This window comes from Carlito syrichta, unplaced genomic scaffold, assembly GCF_000164805.1.
Source record: "Carlito syrichta isolate Samal-C Ts95f unplaced genomic scaffold, Tarsius_syrichta-2.0.1 Scaffold316302, whole genome shotgun sequence".
Taxonomy (NCBI): Eukaryota; Metazoa; Chordata; class Mammalia; order Primates; family Tarsiidae; genus Carlito; species Carlito syrichta.
The window spans coordinates 1,621,777-1,646,882 of record NW_007260398.1 but is presented as its reverse complement, the minus strand read 5'-3'; the positions used below and the strand labels follow the sequence as shown (position 1 = coordinate 1,646,882).

The 25,106-nt window shown below is 35.7% G+C and overlaps 1 protein-coding gene across 1 annotated transcript in view; it reads left to right on the top strand.

Annotated features, from left to right (window-relative positions):
* The window catches only part of ENTHD1 (ENTH domain containing 1), a 127,700-nt gene that overhangs the window by 23,610 nt on the left and 78,984 nt on the right, over positions 1-25,106 (top strand). The window contains exon 3 of the mRNA XM_008074124.1: positions 16,895-17,013. Within this exon, the coding sequence (XP_008072315.1) occupies positions 16,895-17,013 (119 nt within the window). The remainder of the gene's footprint in view (positions 1-16,894; positions 17,014-25,106) is intronic.

Below are 25,106 nucleotides of genomic sequence, written 5' to 3'. Positions count from 1 at the left end.
TTTTACAGATTGAAAGTTTATGGCAACACTGTACCCAGCATGTTTATTAGTGGCATTTTTCTAACAGCATGTGCGTACTTTGTGGCTTTGTGTCATATTTTGGTAATTCTTAAAATATTTCAGACATTTTCATTATTATATCTGTCATGGTGATTTGTGATCAGTGATCTTAGATGTTACTATTATGATTGTTTTGGGATGCCACAAACCACACCCATAGATGATCAGTGAACTTAATTGATATTTGATGCTTGTGTCCAGACCCTGAAGCTCTCTCACCTCTTTCTGCTGTGTGAGAGAGTAATCTGCAACCTGGAAGAGGACCCTTCCCAGCTATTCTTCTGTCTCTTTCCTTTTTTGTGGGTCTTTCTATTCTCTGAGATACAACAATATTGAAATTAGGCCAGTCAATAACCCTACAGTGGCCTCCAAGCGTTCAAGTGAAAGGAAGAGTCAGGCATATCTCACTTGTTAATCAAAAGCTAGAAATGATTAAGCTTATGTTGAAAGCAAGAGAAGCCCAAATCTAGGCCTTTTGTGTCAGTTAGCCAACTTGTGAATATGAAGGTAAAGCTCTTGAAGGAAATTAAAAGTGCCACTTGAGTGAACACAGGAATGATAAAGAAAACAAAGCAGCCTTAATGCTATTATGGAGAAAGTTTGAGTAGTCTGGATAAATCTAACCAGTCACAACATTCTCATAAGCCAAAATCTAAACCAGAGCAAGACTCAACTATCTTCAATTCTGTGAAGGTTGAGAGAAGTGAGAAAGCTGTAGAAGAAATCTTTGAAGCTGGCAGAGGTTAGTTTGAGGTTTAAGGAAAACAGTTATCACCATATCATTAAAGTGCAAGATGAAGCAACAAGTGCTGATGTGGAAGCTGTAGCAAATTATCTAGAGGATCTAGCTAAGAGATCACTGATGAAGGTGGCTACACTAAACAACAGATTTTCAGTGTAGACAAAACAATCTTCTATTGGAAGAAGATGCTATCTAGGACTTTTATAGCTAGAGGAAAACTCGATGCCTGGCTTTAGAACTTCAAAGGACAAGTGACACTTGTTAGGGGCTAATGCAGCTGGTAACTTTCAATTAGTAATTAAAGCCAATGCTCATTTACCATTCTGAAAATCCTGGGGCCCTTAAGATTTTTTTCACAATATTACTGCTCACTGACAATGCACGTAGTCACCAAAGGGCTGTGATGGAGATATGCAAAGAGAATAATGTTGTTTTCATGCATGCTTACACAATATTCACTCTGCAGCCCATGGATTAAGGAGCAATTTTGACTTTTGAGTCTTTTTTGGTTTTTTTGAGTCAGGGTCTCATTCTGTCACCCAGGCTGGAGTGCAGTGGCATGATCATGGCTCACTGCAGCTTCAACCTCCTGGGCTCAGGCAATCCTTCTGTCTCACCCTTCCCAAGTAGCTGGGACTACAGGTGTGTGCCACCATGTCCAGTTTATTTATTTTAGTTTTTATTTTTTAGTGGAGATGAGGTCTTGCTATGTTGCCCAGGCTGGTTTCAAATTCCTGAGCTCAAGTGATCCTCCTGTCTCGGTCTCCCAAAGTGCTAGTATTAAAGGTGTCAGCCACCATATCTGGCCTCAAGTCTTATTATTTAAGAAATACATTTCTTAAGGCTATAGCTGCCATAGATAGTGATTCCTTTGATGAATCTGGGCAAAGTAAATTGAAAACTTTCTGGAAAGGATTCACCATTTTAGATGTCATTAAGAACATTTGTAATTTATAGGAGGGGTTCAAAATGTCAGCATTAAAAGAAGTTCACAAGAATTTAATTCCAACCATCGTGGATGACTTTGAGAGATTCAAGACTTCAGTAGAGGAAGTCACTGCAGATGTGGTGGCAACAGCAAGACAACTAGAAATAGAAGTGAAGCCTGAATATGTGACTGGATTATTGAAATTTCTCGAACTTGAAACAGATGAGGAGTTGATTCTTTTGGATGAGTGAAGAAAATGTTTTCTTGAGATGAAATCTCCTCCTGGTGAAAAGGCTGTGAACATTGTTGAAATGCCAACAAAGAATTTAGACTGTTACATAAATTTAGTTGGTAATGCAGTGGCAAGGTTCAAGAGGATTGACTCCAACTTTGAAAGAAGTTCTACTTGTGGGTAAAATGCTATCAAACAGCATCACATACTACAGAGAAAGCTTTTGTGAAAGGAGGAGTCAGCCAATATGGCAAACTTCACTGTTGTTTCATTTTAAGAAATTACCACCGCCACCCCAACTTTCAGCATCTACCTCCCTGAACAGCCAACAGCCATCAACATGGAGGCAAGACCCTTCACCAGCAAAAAGATTACGACTTCCTGAAGCCTCAGATGATTGTTAGCATTTTTTAGCAATAAAGTGTTTTTAAGTTAAGGGTTTTTTACATTTTTTACATTGTGTTTTTTAGACAAACTGCTGTTACACACTTAATAGACTGTAGTATAGTGTAAACAACTTTTCTATGCACTGGGAAACTAAAAACTGTGTGACTTGCTTTGCTGCAATATTTGCTTTATTGTGATGGTCTGGAATGAACCTCCAGTATCTCCAAGGTGTGCCTATATATTAGGCAGAGAAAATAGCAGGGGCAAATGCTCTGAAAAGGGAGCAAACTTGGCATGGTTAATTCTAAGCTTAAGAAATGAGTTTCTAAATCAATACAGAAGTAACTCAACTCTGATTTTACAATTCATATAAGAAACTAGTTTATAGTCACAGCTTGTGTTTTTTAACCTAAAATGATATTCTCCAGCTTCATGACATATCTTATTCATTTATTCACTACACTGAGCTCTAAATGACTTTTGGCTATTTTTGAAAAATCAATCCACCTTCAAATGACGTTTTGCTACAATTTTTAAAAATACCACAAACATATTGAGTACCTGTTTACTATATGCCAGACACTGTTGTAGGCATGTTAAGCAAATTGGATTGCTCTCTTAGAGGCTGTATTTTGTGTTGTACTGTGAGCTTTCAACTCTGTTTCTCAAAAGATGTTCCAAAAGAGTTTTGGTCAAGGATGACATCAATGAAGGAAATCTATAGTAAGAATGTGAGTAGTGGGCCAGGCTCGGTGGCTCAGTCTGTAATCCCAGCACTTTGGGAAGCTGAGGCGAGTGAACTACCCGAGCCCGCAGGTTTGAGACTAGCCCGGGCAACTTGGCGACACCTCGTCTCTACAATAAATAAAAAAATTAGCTGAGCATTGTTGCATGTGCCTGTAGTTCTGGCTACTTGGAAGGCTGAGGCGGAAGGATCGCTGGAGCTCAGCAGGTTGACCCTGGAGTGGCCATGAGTGTGCCACGGCACTCCAGCTTGGGCAACAGAGTGAGACTCCAACTCAAAAAAAAAAAAAAAAAAAAAATGTGAGTAGTGATCAGTGAATGTTTGGATGTAAAATCTGTAGTAAATTTTACAAATCTGTTACATTATTTTTATCCACTATATGAATACATACTAGATATATAGATGTGCATTGTTCAAAAAAGAGTAATTGGATTAAGTAAACTTGGACAAACTAATTCCATGGAGGCATTTGAATCTGAAGCTGTATTTTAAAGCAAGAAAGAAAATCAACAGTTTAGGGGTTAGAGTGGGGAAAATAAGAAAATAAATTGGGAATACATTCTACAGAAAAAGTAGCAAATGAAAACTTGGAGATGGTAGATCACTTAGAATTAGAGGCATCCACAAGTGATGATAGTAGAAGCCACAAAAATGCTAGTGGCTTAAACATAATATGAATTTATTTGTCTTATAAAATAATCCTTTGTAGGCATTCTAGAACTTATATGGTTCTCTACAATGTTGGGTCTAGGGCTCTTTCTTCTGAGTCTTGTTGTTCCATTAAACTCAGCATTTAGGTTCCACTTCATGATGCACTTCCACTGCATGATTTGTAGCTGCTTGAGCCCTAGCCATCACATCTGCATTCTAGCCAGTAGGAAGGAAGAGAGATTGAATATATGAATGTTTCTTCCCTTTGAGCACACTTATTAAAAGCTGCTTGTAACATAGTGGGCTTATACATTATTGTTTAATACTTAGTCACATGGACACTCCTAACTGCAAGGGAAGTTGTGAAATACAGTCTTTATACTGGGCAGCCCTGTGCCCAGATGAAAGTTAGAGTCTATTGTTGAGGAAGATGGGGTGATAAATACTGGGGACCACAAATAGACTCTGCCACAGTGGCAAAGAATACAAATAAGAAATGGTTTGAGCATGATAATATACAGTTGTCTGATTAAATGGAATGAAAAATATAAATTTGAATATAGAAAAATATGGGTGCATAATTGAGAATACTCAGAGCAATTCATAAAGGGTCTAATAGTATTTGGAAATTTGAATTTTATACTACTAGCAACTAGGAACCATTGGAGGCCTTGGAGAACAGAAGGGATGTTTAGCTTAGTCACAGAACTTAGCTTTCTTATTACTGAAAACAGCTGTTGGTGGAAGATAATTCTTATTGCTTTGTGTAGAAATGAAGGAAACATGATTCAAGGAAGTTTTGTAAGAGATGGTTGTTTCAATCCAGGCATCCAGGACCTCCTCTAGGGTTACAGAAATAAGGGAACGGTGATAAAAGATAGACTACAGAGAGGCAATGGGGTAAGTGGATGATGTATTGAAGAAGAAAGAGATGAATTGAAAATGACTCTAACATTTGTGTTAGAGAAAATGGAGGCAAGTGATGGTATCACACAGGTAAATTTCCATCAGAAGGAATTTAAAGATGTCTCTAAGTTATTTAGTTATAGTGAAATGTAAAATTGAATGCATTGTTAGAAATCTGATTTCCAGGCTTTAGGACCTAGAGCTGAAACAGCTGCGCCTCGCTTTTTTTGTGGTGAATTAGCAAGGGAAAAAGAGGTCTACTTTAAAGAAGGTGTTAAATACACATCACCACTTCTATTCCTTTTTTTTTGTTTGAGTTGGAGTCTCACTCTGTTGCCTAGGCTGGAGTGCCGTGGCACACTCACAGCCATCCCAGCATCGACCTGCTGGGCTCTGGCCTCAGCCTTCCAAGTAGCTGGAACTACAGGTGTGTGCTACCATGCCCAGCTACTTTTTTTTTAATTGTAGAGATGAGGTCTTGCCAAGTTGCCTGGGCTGGTCTCAAACCCACAGGCTCAGGGATTCCACTCGCCTCAACCTCCCAAAGACCTGGGATTACAGTCTGAGCCACCAAGCCCGGCCTGATGTTGGTAATTTAATGCGTACATAGTAGATAGTTTTAAAACATCTCTTTCAAATATTGATAGGTGAAGTACATAAAGTATTTTTTAAAATATGGATTTTATCATTGATATTGTTATAAAGGAAGTCTTTAAAGTTCAAAAAATTCGTATCACTAGGCCACTTTTTCTGACCAAAATGCCATTAAATTTGAATTCAAGAAAAAATATAAATAAAAAATTTTCATGCATTTGAATGTGGATATTTCTTTTAGCATCAAGTAGAAGAAAAGGGTTCCAATTCTCCTTCCTAATTTAGCTTTGACTAGAGGTCCTAGCCATCACAGGAAAACAAGAGAAATTAGAAATGTAAGTATTGAAATGGAAGTAACAGATGACAGGATTTTCATACAGAAAACTTGAAAAGATGTACAGACTTTTTTTTCTCTTTGAGTTGGAGTCTCACTCTGTCACTCAGACTGGAGTGCAGTGGCATACTCACGGCCACCCCAGCATTGACCTGCTGGGCTCTGGCAGTCCTTCCACCTCAGCCTTCCAAGTAGCCGGAACCACAGGTGTACGCTACCACACTCAGATAATTTTTGATTTATTGTAGAGACGAGGTCTCACCAAGTTGCTCGGGCTGATCTCAAACCCGCAGGCTCAGGCAGTCCACTCACCTCGACCTTCCAAAGTGCTGGGATTACAGGCTGAGCCATCAAGCCCGGGCAGATCTACAGACATATTAAAATAAAAGTCTTAGCAAAATGGCTGACTATAATATCAAAATATAAAATCAAGTTATATTCTGTATGTCAGCAACAAACAGTAAATTGTTTTTAGAGATACCGTTGATAATAACTAAAAATCTCGGTCTACTTAGGAATGAATTTTACAAAAGAAGTACATTAAGAAATATAATGCAAGCCAGGCTCGGTGGCTCAGCCTGTAATCCCGTGCCTTGGGAGGCTGAGGTGAGTGGATTGCCTGAGCCCAAGGGTTCGAGACCTGCTTGGGCAACTTGGTGAGACCTCATCTCTACAATAAAACAGAAAATTAGCTGGGTGTGGTAGCGCGCGCCTGTAATTCCAGCTACTTGGGAGGCTGGGGCAGAAGGATCACTGGAGCCTAGCAGGTCGAGGCTGCGGTGGCCGGGAGCGGCCACTGCACTTCAATCTGGGCGACAGACTGAGACTCCAACTCAAAAAAAAAAAAAAAAAAGAAGTATAATGCTTAATTGAAATATGTTAAAGACCTATATAAATGGAAAGATATTTTATGATTATCAAAATACTCAATAGTATAAGTATGTCAATTCTCTACAAAGTGAAGGTTTTCTCAACCTTGGTACTGTTGATATTTTGAGCCAGATAATTCTTTGTTGTGGGGGCTGTGTATTGTAGGATGTTTAGCACCATCTCTGGCTGAATGCTTTTAGGACACATCCCTTCCTGTGGTGAAAATAAAAAATGTCTGCAGACATTGTCAAATGTCCCCTAGGGACCCAAATCACTCCCAGTTGAAAATCACTGATTCTGTGCAATAGCAATCAAAATCCAAAAATAATTTTAAACATTCTCATTGATGTAGTTAACTGGTTTCAATATTGAATCTTTCTTTGACATATTTTTGTGTTATTTCCAGAGTAACCTTGTTCATTCACAGTTGCTTTACTGAGTGGCAGCTTTGAAAAGCTAAAGCTTCAAAGAAGAAAAACACCTCTGTAAAAACTATGAGCGTCTTATATTTGAAATCTAAATAGTTACATCTACTCCAGTTATTCTGAACTTTACTAAATGATTGATTTAAAAAAGACAAAAACCTATGAATAATGATCAGCATTTTAATACTTTCATTGAAATCAGGCGATTCTGTTTACCTTCTGCTTTTTCATGTTTTTGATATTAAAGTAAGCTTCAGAAAAAAAAATTTTAACATTGAATCTGATGGACTGAGCCCAAAATTTATCTGGAAGAAGCAAAAAGCCAAGAATATCCAAAATATTCCTAAATAAGAATAAAGCTGAGGGTTTGCTTTTCTAAATAACAAGACTAAAGCTGGTAATCATGACAGTATGGTTGATGCAAGCGGGGAGGGTGTATGGACTAATGGAACAAACTATAAGCCTAGAAAAGAGACCCATGGAATCTTACTAAGTGACAGAGATGGCACTTTAGATTGATGGAGAAAAGATGAACTGCCCAATAAATAATACTGGGGCAATTTCTTATTTCATATCGAAAAAAATGAAATTAGGTTTCTACCTTATACACAAATTCTGGATGAATTAAGGACTTAAAGGTTAAAAAAACAAAATTTTAAAATGTTAAAAGAAAATTTAGGAGAATATGTTTTGTACATTGAAATACAGAGAACCCAATCCACTTGCCTGGACTTTTGACCTACAGAACTATGAACTAATAAATGGATGTTGTTTTAGGCCACTAAGTTTGTGGTAATTTGTTATAGCAACAACAGAAAACTAATAAAACCATAATAAATATAAAATTTTTCTTATGTTGCCTGCATATTTAGGGTCATATACAAAAATCCATTGCCCACAGCAATGTCAAGAAACTTTTCTTTTTTTTCTTTTAGTATTTTAGTTTTAAGTTTTACATTTGAGTTTTTTATTATTTTGAGTTTTATTATTTATATTGGGTGAGACAAGGTTCCAATAGCATTCTTCTGTATGTGGATATCCAGTGTTCTGCACTATTTATTAAAGAGACTATCTTTTCCCCATTATGTGTTCTTGGCACCTTTGTTGGTGATCAGTTGGCCATAAATGTGTGGATTTATTTCTGTGTTCTCTATTCTGTTTCATTGGCTTGTCTGTTTTTGTGCCAGTTACCACCCTGTTTTGATTATTATAGTTTTGTAGTAGATTTTGAGATTTAAAAAATCATAGAGAAAGTGGAAAAAAAACAACTCACAAAAGGGGAGGGCTTTCCAACACATATAATGGACAAAGGATTTGTATCCAGAATATATAAAGAATTCCTACAAATCATTGAGAAAGGGGCAGCTCAACAGAAAAACAAGAAAGAGGTATGGAAAGTATGCCTTAGAAAAACAGAGGAAACATGTAAGGCCAAGAAACATTACTTAAAATGCTCAGTTTTGTATTATTATATAGTAGCAACAAATAATTATAAAATGAATTTTATGAAAGATATAACTTACCATAATTTCAAAAACTAATGCCATATTGTGAGGGATTTTTCTTCTTTTTCTTGAGCTGCATTTTCTTCTACGTTTAGGATCTTTATTTTACTTGCATGCCATCTTCTTTTCTTTTCTTTTTTTTTCCTTGCTCCTCCCTACTCTACTTCTTTTTTCCCTTTTTTCTATGGGAATATGTTTGTTTAGTTGCCAGGTTATTTCTTCACATCTTGCTGATGCTTAGGCAGCTCTGACTAGGCAGTCTGTCTTGAAGTCAGCAGAGAATAATGGTTAAGATCTCAGGTCATATTGCCTGGATTTGAATCCTTACTGATTATACAATCTTGGACATGTTATTTAAGCCTTTGTGTCCCAATTTCATCTTCTGTAAAATGGGGATGATATAGTCTGTATCATAGAGTTGTTATAAGATATAATTTGGGGGGCTGGGCATAGTGGTTCAAGCCTATAATCCCAGTGCTTTGAGAGACCGAGATGAGGGGATTGCCTGCACCCATTGGTTCGAGAACAACCTGGGCAACTTGGCAAGACCTCATCTCTACTATAGACCAAAAAATTACTTGGGCATCATAGCGCGCACCTGTGGTTCCGTCTACTCGGAAGGCTGAGGCAGAAGAATCACTGGGGTCCAGCAGGTCGACGCTGGGGTGGCCAAGAGTGTTCCACTGCACTCCAGCCTGGGCGATGGAGTCAGACTCCAACTCAAAAAAAAAAAAAAAGTAAATTAGAGAGAGAGAGAGGAGATTCAACTCCCCACGGTAGGGGAGAGAGCTAAAGCTAAGAAACATGGCAGCCATAACTCAGAAGAGCCATGTGGACACACCAGAGTTTAACAAAGCAATGGTGGCTTTTCTTATTTTATCCAGTTTTCTATAGCAAGGAGGCTTAGGAGATCTCAGCTGAGCCATACACAATCTTCTTTAGACTACCTGGATGCTGCTCTTTTTCTTGAGTTCTTTGTACAAGATCCTGCTCATTCCACCTAGTTGGAATATATAGCCTATTCCCACAGGGCAGGGGAGATACCCTCGAGCATCAGATAATTCACCAATTAATTCAGTGTCAAACTATGACTTTCACTTCCATTACAGTGTCAGCATCCTTACATCTTTATTTGCTTTTACTGTATTACACCTTTTCCCCCCCCACTCTGGCTATTTCCACCTTTCCTCAGGCATAATGGGGGAAAGCATTGTCTATTCAGTTCCCTTTTTCCATACAAGTGTATGTTGATAAGAACTCTCAGGATCTTGTTAACTCAACAGCATGGCTTTTGGGGGAGAAGGGATGTCCTAGATCTTGTTTCTTTTCTTGGCTGCCAGTTATTTTTATTCTTTTTTTTAAAGAAATTAATTTTAGTTATATCTATGTCCATGTTGGATTTCTGTTGTAAAATTTTTTATTAGTTTTGACATTTAAAAAAAATCTCATTAAGTATTGAGTGATGGGAAATCTGTGTTACAGTTTCACTTGCTATCTTAACTAAGGAGTCAGCCACTGAATATTAAAACTTGTTTTTGTAGTAACTGTTTATTTCTCTTTGTCCCTAGCGCTGAGCATCTAACTTAGTTTGTGAATTTTCCTGTTTCCCATTATTCTTAAGTGAGACCTACAGGTATTGTCTCAAATTTTATATGCTATTATTAGCAAAATGCTGAAATAAAATTGTCCTAACTCCCTTTTAAACATCTCCAGCAATAAAAATTGTTTCTTTTTCACTTTTTGTCTACTTGTTTCAAACTTAATTTTTGAAATCTACTTAAACATCTTTTTTGTTCTTTTTCTTCTCTTTTCACCTTTTTTAAAAATAATTTTTCCCACTAAACTGAAAATTCACACCAAGAAAATTTATAGTATCTGTACACTATCTCCTGTCCTTTTGAAGCATTTCTCAGAGGTAAATAGAAGCAGAGCAATAAAGCAGAAACCTAGAGGCTGTGTCTGTAGTGAATACTGTGGTATACCTCCCAGGTGGCTGGGAGGTGGGCTCTCAGCTGAGTCCTCTTCTGTGAGCTCCTGACAGTTGAAGAGAGCCTCTTTGCTCAAGGTCATGTCCCCTCCCTAAAGGATTCTACATCCAATGACTTGCTTTGAGGCAGGACAACTGTGAAGAGTCATTCCAGCTTCAAAGCTCCTACAAGGATCCCCTGAGTCCTCTCTCGCAACTACACTACAGTTCCTTTTCTCCCTTGGCCCCATCCTGCCCCTCTCCTCGTAGATACTGTTTCTAAGAGTGTTTCATGATGGATCTCCCATATACAAATCTGAGTCTGAGAGTCTGTTTCCTGGGGAACCCAACCTACAACAATGGCTCTTCCTCTAGGCTTAAAATATAAGACAATAATAATATATGTACATGAATAGAGAATAAAGCAAGTGGAGCAAAATGTTAACAATTGATCAATCTGGATGAAGACTGTGGGTGTTCTTTGTACTATTCTTGTAACTTTATATAAGTTTGAAATTATTTCAAAATGAAAGTTTTAAAAAATAGGACAAATATTGATTACTTGAAGATGCTACAGTGTAATTATGTGTCAAGACAATGAAATTGGAGTCAACGTTCCAAACTTATGATTCTGCAAAAGTTGGACATAAACTTAATCACCGTGAGACTCTACTTTTATATCATATCAGTTTTTCATTAGCTCACTGAATATTTTCTATGATGGAATTCATTTGTCTATTATTAAAAATTAATTGTGTGAAGTAAATTACTTAATTTACTTAAATTACACCTGAATGGCCACTGTCAATCCATAGCAACAGTGTTTATTAGATGCTAAATAATAAAATAATATTTTGGAAATTTTTTCAATTTATGGAGCATTTCATTTCCAAATGTGCTCTTACACTGCTAGTGTCTGATAGTTTGAATGTCAGTTTGATATCTCATCTAAGAAATATCACAGGGTTCACCAGTTCTGCTTTGCAATATTATCTGAGTGGTACAGGCTCAACCAGATCTGTAGCTTCTCTCTAGACAGTTTCTACATAGTACTTACAACTTTGGTATCTAAGCGTGCATCTTTGAATGACTCAATAGCTTCATTTCCTGCAACATCTTTACTTTTTCCTTTGAGGTTTCTCATTCACATATTAGTCCTCATTGGCTTGTGACTTCACAGTCTCAATTGATAAGTAACTTATGATACCAAAAGAACTTCATTTCTACTAGAGAACTAAATGTATGTTCTCCCCTTCAACTTGTGAAAATCCAGAAATAAATGTTATGTAATCACCTAATCTAAATTAAGCACATCTCACTTCCAGTATTACGCTATTTGATACTAAAAGAAAAATTTAATTAATTTTCATGGGTGCACAATATTCTAACTGCTTTCCCTTAAGTTAATTCAAGATAGATTTATAACATTTTAACTATTTTAGGCTGACATACATCTCCATATATGCAAGATATGTTTTCTTTCATAAGTCTTGCTGTTCTTCAATCTCTCTCTCAATTTGCTTCAAAATTGACTTTCTGAAATTTGTATTAATCCTCTTCTGTGATGTCTAAAACCTAAGCCCATATCATTTCAAAGATAATTTAATTGCTGAATGCTGGAGTGATACTATTGTCTTGATTAAATCCAATGAAAGTAGATAGGTGACCTAAGCCCCAAGTCACCACTGTTTGCCAGTATTAATTATAAAATCTCCAACCCCATAACATAAAGGGTACCTGGTCCCAACCAGGAGAAATGAGGACCCACTGGAGGCCCAAACTTCACCTGCATGAAGCCTACTTGTGTAGTAATCCTTACTTTTATGCCACATCTCTAAAATAAAATTTTTTTAAAAATCCAGAATAATGGTAACATCAAAAAAAAAAAAAAAATCTCCAAGACCCAAAATAAGCTCATTTTAATGATTCATTTTTATGTGAAGTTACAACAAAATGAAAAACTACAACCCCATAGATAAAAAATTCTTTTTCACTCTGTCTGGCATCTGCCATACTTGCTTCTTTTGCCCACATAGTTCCTTCTGCTGGGAATAATTTCTCTCTTCGACATTTATTGACATCCTAGCCATCCTTCAAAATTTTGCTCAAATTTTACTTCCTGTTTGAGGCTCTTTCTGGTTACTGTAGTTCTCATTGCGTTTTTTTTCCCCCTTAGATTATCCATTCCTAAAGTTATTTAATTCAGGAAAGTTTTGCATGTAATTGTTCTCTATAAGCCTATATGTTTGACTTATCTACCTAGTCAGACTATAACCTTTTTGGAAGTAAAGACCATGTCTTGTATAATTGTTTTTCAAGATATTTTTCTTGCCTAACCCCTAAAATAATTTTGAAAAATTATGTGCTTACTCATACATTTTTAAGTTGACATGTGAAATTTTATAAGTATACATAATTGACACATTGTAAGTATTGACATTAAATACCAAAGGAAAAAAATCAAAACAGTCATATCAGTATTTTAAATGTATCTAAGGAATCTAAATTGCATGTGTTTGATACCTGTAGTCATTCATTTGAAAAAAAAATACATGAAATCTTTAACTGTTGGAAATTTTACATTATTCTCTTTTCCTCTTGAAGTCATGTTTGTATTTCATATCTCTCATAGAATTTTAGCCTAATATAAGGTATTTTTATGCTTGAAAATCTCTACATCCAATATGAATACAAGTTGAAATTATTTTAAAACATTTTCTGTGAGCAAAGATTTTAATATTTCTCCTAACATTGACTTATTAAAATTGTTGTTAGTACACAATAAAAAACACAAATGCATTATAAATTTTTATGAATACTTATCAAAGAATATAATTTTATTGAAAATACATGCTTTTATGAAATATACAGGACTACTCATTTACCCACATGTCAGTATTACTTACTGCTAGATACATGAGGGTTCAACATAAGTTCTGTTTATGTTTTACATTTTTATAAATGTAAATGCTGAGAAAACTTGTTCACCTGAATTGTAGGTGTGACTAGAAGGTACTTTATTATGGTAATGCCAATCAATTCTATGAATTCCTTCCAAGTAGTTTGCCAAAAGTTATATAGTGATTTATTATTAAAATATTTTTCATCTCTTCTTGGCTGTTAGCTCAATTAGGTCTTTCTTCAATGCTATTGAAAGCAAAGAATTGGATATATTCTACTTAGGAAAAGATTTGTTAGCAGTCATTAGGAGTAATTTATTTTCTCAATTTCTGCAAACAATACCCAAAAATATTGTTCTGCAAACAATACCCTAAAATTTATCAAAGAACTATTAATTAAATCTATTATATTTTATCTTACCCCAATATACCCAGAAAGTATGGGAAAATCAAAATATTAATTGGAATATACCTGTCAGCACAATTTTTTGAGAAAATAGTTTTATTATATCATGTGTTTTAAATATATTTTCAGCTCTTCTGAGCCATAGGTTTGGTTTATTTAATTTTTGAAAAATATGTACCATATAACCTAGTTGGCAAAGCCAACTCTCATTGTCAAAATAACTAGATTTAAGGTTTTTTTCAGAAAATATTTTACTTTATTTAAATAAATGTATAAATAAATGTAGCTTTGATTGTCTTCATACTCCTGCATTCTTTTTCTAAGATGGATAGTGAAGTCTTAGATTCTTGTCATGAGAGTGTTGTACTGATGACATAAGGCGACGCTGCCTCCCATGCTTTTTCTTTGCTTTGCTCTCAGGAGACCTGTCCTTAGGAATGATGAATTCTGATTTGAGGTTTTACATTTAGGTCTCTGATCCATTTTGAGTTAATTTTTGTATATGGAGATAGAGAGGGGTTCTGTTTGAATCTTCTGCACATGGTCAGCCAGTTTTCCCAGCACCATTTACTGAATAGGTTCTCCTCTCCCCAGTCTTGGGTGGTGGAGGCTTTGTCGAAGATGAATTGGTTGAGAAATTGAGGTTTTGCTTCTGGAATCTCAATTCTATTCCATTGGTCTATATGCTGGTTCTTGTACCAATACCAGGTTGTTTTGATTATTGTAGGTTTATAATAAAGTTTAAAGTCTGGTAGTGTGATACCTCCTGCTTTGGTTTTTTTTTTTTTGGCTGAGGATTGTTCTGGCTATTCTTGGTCGTTTGTGTTTCCATATGAATTCCTGTACTGTTTTTTCTAGATCTGAGAGGAATGTTGCTGGTAATTTGATGGGTATTGCATTAAATCGTAGATTGCCTTAGATAAGATGGACATCTTAACAATGTTGATTCTTCCAATCCATGAGCATGGGATATTTTTCTACTTGTTTGTGTCATCTTTGATTTCTTTGAGCTGTGTTTTGTAGTTTTCATCTTAAAGGTCTTTCATGTCTCTGGTTAGGAAGATGCCAAGCCATAAGAACTTTAGAAAATGCAGGACCCACCCTTATGGAAGTTGAAACTGTTATCCAATTCCTGAGCAAAACCCAAATGCACAGGCCATAAGAGATAAGATAGACAAGTGGGGCCTCATTAAACTGACAAGCTTCTGCAAAGCCAAAGAAACCATCAAGAGAGCAGGGAAACAGCCCACAGACTGGGAAAAAGTATTTGCCAACTCCATGTCTGACAAAGGCCTAACATCAAGGATCAACAAGGAACTCAAACGTGCTGAAAAGAAAAAAACAAACAACTTCAATAAAAAATGGGCAAAAGATACGAACAGACACTTCTCAAAGAAGACATACGAGTGGCCAACAGATACATGAAGAAATGTTCAACCTCACTAGTCATCAAGGAGGTACAAATTAAAACTATACTGAGATACCACCTAACTCCAGTCAGAATGGCCAATAACTCAAAAAATAACAGATGCTGGAGAGGATGTGGCGAAAAGGGAGCACTTCTACACTGTTGGTGGGAGTGTAAACTAGTACAGCTTCTGTGGAAATCAGTGTGGTGATTCCTAAAAGCTCTAAAAATCGGCCTTCCATATGACCCCACAATCCCCCTACTGGGAATATACCCTGAAGAACTCAAATCACTCTATAAAAAAGATTCCTGCATACATATGTTTATCACAGCATTGTTCACAATAGCAAGATCATGGAACCAACCATACTGTCCATCAAAAGAGGACTGGATTAAAAAAATGTGGTACATATACATAATGGAATATTACACAGCCATAAAAAAGAACAAAATAATGAATTTTGCAGCGACCTGAATGGAATTAGAGTTTATAATACTGAGTGATCTCTTACAGAAACAAAGATCTGAGTATCACATGTTCTCACTCATAAGTGAACCTTGAACAACTACCGTAATACTATAAGAGAAGAACTGATAGTGGCAGGAAACTATGGGGGGCAGGGAGGGGCAGGGAGGTGGAATTAATGGTAGTCAATATCTATATGGGGAAGGGGGGGCACACCTCATCGATAAGGATACCTGCACAATGAATATTTGTATACCTAACCCTTAACTGTACCCCACAATTTTAAAATAAAAAAAAAATATTAAAAAAAATGATGAATTCTTTGACAATAGTTGTAAGATGAAAAGCAAAAGGATATTAAATGAAACTTGCCAACTGTCCTGCTGCCCCATACTGTAAAATATCTGAATACCAAACGTCCCAATATGGACCAAAATGTTTTGTTACTTAAGCCATGCTTTGCCAATAAAAGAAATATGTGTGAGACAGGACAAACCTTGAGGCCCTACCTTGAGTTTTTCATGACTTGATTAAAGGAAGCTTCTGCTATACTAGGCATTAACTATTGTTTGATGCCTTAGAGGTTCTTTTTTTTTATAACTTCTGATCACTTTTTATTTTTATTTACTTATTTTGTAATTTATATATTTATTATAGAATTGTGGGGTACAAGTGAGGATTTACTACATACGTAGGCAGCATGCAGGTACCTTAGAGGTTCTTATGCCTTGGAAAGATGTGCCATATTAAGATGGATGATAGTAATTAACATAGGAAGGAAATTATAGTAAGACTGTAAAAACATTAAATTTAGCAAAAATAAATAAGCAGAAATATCAGTTTATTTTCATTGGCATATTTCCTTTATGTTCAAATTAAACATAAAATTGTGTTAAAAGTTAAAAATTGTGTTAAGTTCTTTTATCAAATAATCTATACATTTCTGATTAGTTTCTCTTAGAAATACACAGAATTCAGACTGTAGTAATAAAGTTCTTTCAAATATTAAATAGAATAATTATAGTTGTTTTTGCTTTTCTAAAATTTCATTTAAATAGTTTTCAGATTTTCAAATTCTATATTCTATTCTTTATTTTTAAAAAATGTTTCAAATAATAAAACTATTACAGAGTCGTTGATGTGGGAAAGGGCTAGACTTTAAGTTGTATTTTCAAAATCAATCTGAACTTGTCTGTTATTATAAAATGGTATATTAAAATGATCAATACTCATATGTTACCACTGGCAGATGATATATATTTAGCAGGCAAAATGAATCCTCAGAAATGATTAATTTGAAAATTGTGAACTAATATAAAAACATTACTGTTTTTGCCAAAGTAAAATCTTAGCTTTATGTTGTTGACAGAAAACACTTCCAAGGCGGGACTGAAACAAGAGCAGTGCCAAGACATTCAGTTGCCCACAGGAACTGTGCTGTCCCAGGAAGCACTTCCACTGGAAATGCACGCATGGAAATCGACAGAGGCAAGTCATTGTCATAGTTTTCTATTGCTGCTGAAACAAATTACCACAAAATTTGTGCCTTAAAATAACATATATTTATTATGTTAATAGTTCTGTGGGTTAGAAGTCTGACCCAGGTGTCATGGGGGCTAAAATCAAGGATTCTGCAGTGCCTGTGTTCCTTTCAGGAGGCTCTAGGGGACAATCTGGTTTTAGTTTTATTTTTGTGTTCTTGTTTTGCCTTTTGCAGCTATGTGTTCTAAAAGAAACTGCTTGTCTTTTAATTTTGTTTTTGGTGTCTTTTGTTATACAGAGTATTAAATTTGAATAAAGTTTTCTTTTATGATTTGTGCTTTTAAAAAATCTTAAATTCTTTTTTATCCTCATATAATAAAAATCTCTTACTTCTTCTAAGTGTTGAGGTACTTATAGTTCTTTAGAACTTTACTATATAGTGTAAGATAGACCTCTTATTTTATTTGTACCCCTATGGATAGGCAATATTTAATTTACTGAGTAGTCTTTTTTTTCTACTCACTTAAAAAAAATTGTAGATTCACAGGAAGTTGCAAAAATAGTACTTAGAGTCCCATGTACCCTTCTCTCAGTTTTTCTGTTGTTGACATCTTAAATAGCTATAGTGCAGTCTCAAAGCCAGGAAATGGACATTGCTTGTTATTGCTAATTAGACTACAGATTTTGTTTAGTGTTCAGTTTTTCAATTCAGTATTCAATTTTTTAACTTGTATTTGTGTGCTTGTGTATGTGGTTCTGTGCAGTTTTATTCCATGTGTAGATATGTGAAATCAGTACCACAATCAAGATATATAAACTGTTCCATCCCCATAAAAGTCCTTCATGCTACTTACTCAACCCCTAACTCCCTTCCCTGGCAACAACTAATCTTTTCTTCATTTTTATTGTGTTTTTTTGTTGTTGTTGTTATTTTTAGAATGTTATATAAATGGAACCAGACTATATGTAACCTTTTAAGATGGAATCATTTTCACTCAGTGTAATGCTCTTGAGGTATACTTAGGTTGTTGTATGTGTCAGTAATTCATTTCTTTTTATTGCTGAGAAGCATTCTGTTGTAAGGATGTACTAGAGTTTGTTCAATCATTCACTCATTGAAGAATATATGGGTGTTTCCATTTTCGATTATTTATGAATAAACCTTCTATAAATATTTGAATGCAGATTTTTGTGTGTGAGATTTTCATATCTCTGGGATAAAAGTCCAAGAATGTGACTTCTGGGTTGTTGGTAAGTGCCTGCTAAGTTTTATAAGACACTCACTGTTTTCCAGAGTGACTGTACCTTTTTATTTTCCCACCAGCTATCTATGAGAGATCCAGTTTCTCTGCATCTTCATTAACTTTTGGTTTTACCACTATTTTTATTTTAGCTGTTCTAATAGGTTTATAGTAATAACTCATTGTGGTTTTAATTTGCATTACCCAGATGGCTAATGATATTGAGCATCTTTTCACATGCTTATTTATGGCATTATAACTTCTCTGGTGAAATATGTTGTTCAAGTCTTTTGCCCATTGTCTAATTGAATTGTTTTTTATACTTTTATTGTGTTTGGAGTTCTTTATATATTTTGGATACAAGTCCTTTATCAGATATGTGACCAGCATATATATTTTTCCAGTTTGTGACTTATCTTTTCTTTTTAGCCATGTCTTTCACAGAGCAAAAGTTTAAATTTTGATGAAGTCGAATTTATCAGTTTTTTTTCCTTTAATGGATCATGCTTTTGATGTCATATCTAAGCACTGTTTACATAACCCAAGGTCATGTAGGTTTGTCTCTTAAAAGTGTTATATTTTACATTTAGGTGTGTGATCTGTTTCGAATTAATTTTTGTATAAGGTATGAAGTATAGGTCAAGGTTCTTGTAAACATTTTTTCTTTTTTTTTTTTGCTTGTGGATATCCAGTTGTTTCAATATCACATGTTGAAAAGACTTAAATTTTACTGCAATATGTGTTAAGTGTGAGTTTCCTTTTTCTCTTCTCTTTGTCATCCATTAGACTTTTCAGTAGGAGATATTTTCATCTCTATTTAATTTTGGGAAAATTTTTTATTGTTTTCGTTGTTGTTTTTTGGAGTTGGAGTCTCACTCTGTCACCTAGGCTGGAGTGTAGTGGCACAATCACTGCTCACTGCAGCCCCAACCTCCTGGGCTTAGGTGATCCTTCAACCTCAGCCTCCTGAGTAGCTGGGACTACAAATGCATGCCACCATGCTCGACTAATTTTTTCTGTAGAGATAAGGTCTCGCTATGTTGCCTAGGCTGTTCTTGAACTCCTGAGCTTATCCTCCCTCCTCAGCTTCCTAAAGTGCTAGGATTATAGGTAACCCTCCTAATTCTGAGAAAGTTATCTCTGATTTATTTCTGGTTTTCCTCAAATATTTTCTACTATTTATTTTCATTTTGTATCTTTCTTAGACACTTATTATATGAATATTAGTAACTCATTTTCTATTTCATATCTCTTAACTTTTATTTATAGTTTCTATTTCATAATTGTTTTCTCCTGTTTCTGTAAGAGTTACTCAATCTGCTTTTCCAATTTAGTAGTTTGTTCTCAGCTATAGCCATTATTTATTGCATCTATGTTCTCTATGTCAACTATTCTATTTCTATATTTAATATTTCTGTTTCATTCTTCATATCATGTCATCTTTCTGATTCATGTTGCCTATATGTGCTTCTTATTTATTTCAGTATGTTTATTAAGCTTATTTTATTGTTATTATTTTCTTTTAGTTGGGGGTCTCACTCTGTTGTCCAGGTTGGAGTGCAGTGGCATGATCACCTCACCGCAGCCTGGGTTCAAGCAGTTCTTCTGCCTAGGCCTGCCAAAGTGCTGGGGTTATAGACATGAGCCACCAAGCCCAGCCTGTTTTTTTTTTTTGAGTTGAAGTCTCACTCTGTCACTCAGACTGGAGTGCAGTGGCCACTCCCGGCCACCGTAGCCTCGACCTGCTGGGCCCTGGTGATGCTTCTGCCTCAGGCTTCCAAGTAGCTGGAATTACAGGTGCGCACTACCACGCCTGGCTAATTTTTGATTTATTGTAGTGATGAGGTCTCATCAAGTTGCCCAGGCAGGTCTCAAACCCTTGGGCTCAGGCAATCCATTTACCTCGGCCTCCCAAAGTGCTGGGATTACAGGCTGAGCCACCAAGCCTGGTCTGTTTTCTTATTTTTTAAATTAATTTTATTCTTTCCATTATCTTTTTAAGGACTTGAAATGTACTTAGTTTTAAATACTTTTTAGATTTCTTTATTATTTTCATTTTGTCTGGAGTGGATTCAGTTTTCTCTCTGTGTTTTACAAAATTGAATGTATGCTCCTCTTGAGTAGTTCAAATGTTTTTGGTGTTTTAAAAAAATATTTCTCTCCCCCACCCACCGTGTGTGTGTGTGTGTGTGTGTGTGTGTGTGTGTGTGTGTGTGTGTGTGTGTGTCCTTACCCTTCCCTGCTTATCAGTTTTCATTTGCCTTCTCCTCATACCTGGGACTACTCATCCATGTTCAGATCTTAGCCTGGCAGCTTGGGGCTACTTTCTTGTGATAGTATCACAGATATTGCTGATATGGTGCCTAGACCAAGGGATGCTGTGACTCACTTGTTGGAGAAGTTGATGTCCTCCCACCTACCTAAGTGTAATACTTTTAGAAGCCATAACCCCAGGCTGTGATTGATGACAGGGTATTTCAACTTCCTTCCTTCCTTTATTTATTTATTTATTTTGAGTTGGAGTCTCACTCTGTCACCCAGGCTGGAGGGCAGTGGCACGCTCCCAGCTACTGCAGCCTCGACCTGCTGAGCTCCTGCAATCCTTCCACCTCAGCCTTCCATCAACTTCCTTTATAAGCAAGGCTCCCAATGCCTGAGCATAATTTGAAGCAGGAAGCCCATATTCAGCATGCCTGCCTTGGATGGACACCACTGCTCTCAGGAGTTCAGCTCCTGATTTTCTTTGCCATTTTTTGTACCCAGAACTCCAAAGGTTCATAACTTCAACCCTTCCTTACCATTATGTGTTTCTGTTCATGCTGTCATTGTGAAAATGTTATAACCTTGTTTTTGAGCATGACTGTACCTTTTCAGTTTTCACATGAGTATTTTATCTTTTATTGCTCGGTATTTACAGAAGGGATGTGCCTCCAAAATATGAACTTACACAATCATCTCATGGGTGACAAAGAGAAGAGAAAAAGAAAACTCACACTTATGCATATTGCAGTAAAGTTTAGGTCTTGTCAACAAGGATACTGAAACAACTGGATATCTGTAAGCACAACAAAAAACAAAACAAAACAACAACACAAAAAAAAAAAAAGAAAGAAAAAGAAAAAATGTTTAAAAGAACCTTGACCTATACTTCACACCTTATATAAAAATTAATTTGAAGTAGATCACAGACCTAAATGTAAAATATAACACTTTTAAGAGACAACTCTACATGACTTTGAAATAGACTAGAAATCTAGTTTACTCATGATTGTATGCAATTATCTTACTCACTTGTTTTTCTGTTTATTGTGTGTTTCTCCCTCTAGAAGGAAAGCTTCTTGGGCGTAAAGACCTTTTTAGTCTTATTCATTACTGAATCTTCAGTTGACAATTTTTTGTTAATGAAGAAACGAATAAATAAAAGACACTAAATAAATGTTAGCTTCTCTTTTTTCTTGTGAAAGATGCCTGTTTGATTTCCTGCTTAGAGAGTGCTTTGTTTAGTGTTCCTGCCACAATTCCTATGAGGGAGGTTGGAAGTATTACTTGACCTTGGTTCCCAACCCTTTTCCCCAACCAGATTAAGTATTGGATTCAACTACTTTTCTAGAAGCCCAGAAAGGTACATAAATTAAAGTTCCACTGCTTCTTAATTGCATAATATCTTACTGCATGAAAATACATAGAATATTTTAAAAGGTAAGATCACTGAGTGTGGTGGCGTGCACCTGTAGTCCTAGCTACTCAAGAAGCTGAGGCAGGAGGATCGCCTGACTCTGAAAAGAAAGATATGACATTAAATGAAAATTATTTTTAAACTTGAGATCAGTCTATTTTCTACTGATGACTCTTAAGGTAGAAAATAGATTTAAATAAACCTATGTGCTTCGGAACCAATCGTAAAATGTCACCTAGATTTTTTGTATCAGTCTTTAAAAGCTGATTGGTGTTGTTTTTTCTTACTTTAGAAAAAACAGTGAGTACAGTGTTATTGATTTACATCATTCTATATCTTTTCTCAGTGAGAAAAAAATGGTGCCTTTCTCTCAAAAACTTAGAAGCTGGATTTTCCTTTTTCACAGCATTACTAAATTATAACAACATCCCATTATCCTATTGATGAGCATCTCCTCTTATTATTGTTGGAGTATTTGCTGCATTCCAATATGTATTCTTCAGGAGTCTTCTCTTGTACCAGAAGACAAAACTCAGCAAGTTGAACAGTGACTCTTATTGTGGTTACCAAATGTACTACATAAGAGGCACTGCATCTACATTAAAACTTTCATATTCCTGATACAGAATGAGAAAAAAGTGATATTGGTGATTGCTTAGGCAAAATGAGAAGTGTTTCAAATATCTTTTTAAAATGTAAATAGAAACCTCTTTATTCTTTTTCTAGAAGAATGAATAGAAATGAGAGAAAAATTATCTTAAAAGCAGTAAATAAAATTTGTAACAGATAGGGTTTTTAAAAGCAGAACAGTTGTAGCTTAGGTGATACTTTTTTTCTGTTTTTGAGTTGGAGTCTTACTTTATCGCCCAGGCTGGAGTGCATTGGCACGCTCAACAGCCACTGCAACCTTGACCTGCTGGGCTCAGGCAAACCTTCTGTCTCTCCTTCCAGGTAGCTGGAATTACAGCCACGCACCACTACTCCTGGCTAATTTTTAAAAAATTTATTGTAGAGATGAGGTCTCACCATATTACCTAGGCTGGTCTTGAATTCCTGGGCTCAAGCAATCCTCTCACCGCAGCCTCCCAAAGTGCTGGGATTACAGGCATGAGCCACTGTGTCTGGCTACCTAAGTGATACTTTCAAAACTAAGGAAAGCCTTTAATTTTATGACAGATATGTATGTGTTTTCTCTATACATACTGTCCAGAATTTTTATTGTTAGGTTTACTAATTACTAAGGCTATTTGTAGCTTTCGTCACCCCAAAAGACCTTACTCTCTTCCTGTTTAAGGAGATTCAACAATGAGGTGGTGATTTTCTTTGGTCACAGTTGCTTCCATAGAAACATATAGGGATGATATGAATTGCTTCACACAAAATTAAAGTAAACCAAACCTTAAGTCTAGTTGTGGATTACTATCGAGTGATACACAATACATGCTTATTTCCCACTGCCTCTGTTTGTTATTTTGCTAAATGAAGAGTACACATTTTTATCCATTGATTTATTAGCATGCCACTCACTTATTACATTTGCAAAAATTTGAATTTATCAAAATTGTTAAAGAAATGGAAATTATATTTATTCTAATTATATTAATTCATTAGTCTTCTACCTTTTTGCTGCATAATTGTTTTATGGCTAAAGTTCTTTTTTATTTTCATGTTTGTGTTTTAATTACTTCTTTGTAAGTAAGAAAGTACTATTGAAAAAAGTTCACACAATGTAAAAGGGTGAAGAGCAAAGCTTCTCCTTAATCCTTGAGTTACTTTCCTCAGAAGCAACTACAGCAGTTCTAATGAATTTTGGGGAAAGTTTTCTGTGTTCACACATTTATTTTACCTAAATGGAATTATTTGAATACATTGGTCTGCAAAATAAATATTGCTGTGCAACATGCTTTGAACTTAGCAACATATCTTAGACATATGTTTGTATGCTATGATTATTCAGTGTGTATTATTTCAAAACTACATAATACATAGTCACAACTACATGTCACTAATCTACATATTATGGACATATTTAAATATCAGTACATATAGCTGTACTATATTCTTGACATATAAGTGAATCTTTATTTCCTATTGGTAATCATTTAGGGATTTTTAATGTTTTGCTTACTTAATAATAATAATGTACAATAATAATCCTTGTACATATATTGTTATGTCTCAGAAGGGGAATTGCTGAAAGGCCATACTTATTTTTTAGTTTTGAAAAGAACTGCCAAATAGCCCTCCCAAAAACTGTGCCAATTTATATTTACAAATCGTATATCAGATTAACTCTCCTCATCTTTGCAAGTACTGAGTATTAGCACATTTTTATGTTTTGTTTTTTTTGTTTTGTTTTGTTTTGTTTTGAGTTGGAGTCTCACTTGGTCACCCAGACTGGAGTGCAGTGGCCGCTCCCGGTCCCCACAGCCTCGCCTGCTGGGCTCCAGTGATCCTTCCGCCTCAGCCTTCTGAGTAGCCAGAATTACAGGCATGCGCTACCATGCCTGGCTGATTTTTTGATTTATTGTAGAGATGAGGTCTCGCCTGCCCTGGCGGGTCTCGAACCCGTGGGCTCAGGCAATTCACTCACCTCAGCCTCCCAAAGGCATGGGATTACAGGCTGAGCCACCGAGCCCAGCTCATTTTTATGTTTTTAGTCAGTCTGGGAGGTAGAAAAAATTTGTTTTAATTTGTTGTGTTGTAATTATATGTAAGATTGAACAATTTTCAGGTTTATTGGGCATTTGTGTTTCTTTTTATTATTAACTCTATTCATGTCCTTTGCTTATTTTCCTGTTTAGTTTCTCATCTTTTTCTTACCAGTTTCTAAGAGCTGTTTGTCTATTAAAGAATTAGTCAATTTGTCTGATTCTTTATCTGTCTATTCATTTTCTATTTGATTTTACAATTTTATTTATGACTGTTTTTTGCCTTATAGAAATCTTTAATTTTTGTATTGTCAATTTCTTTTTTTATATAGCCTATAGATTTTGCCTCTTTTTTTATAGCCTATAGATTTTGTCATTCCTAGAAAGACTTTCCTTACTCTAGACTTTATAAAAAGTCATCCTATTTTTTTAAACAGATTTTTTTGGGATTGGCAGTAGTGGGAAACTGTCGGGGTGGGGTGGGATTGGCAGTTGAGGGAAACTGCTAGGGGAGGGAGGGGCATACCTCAT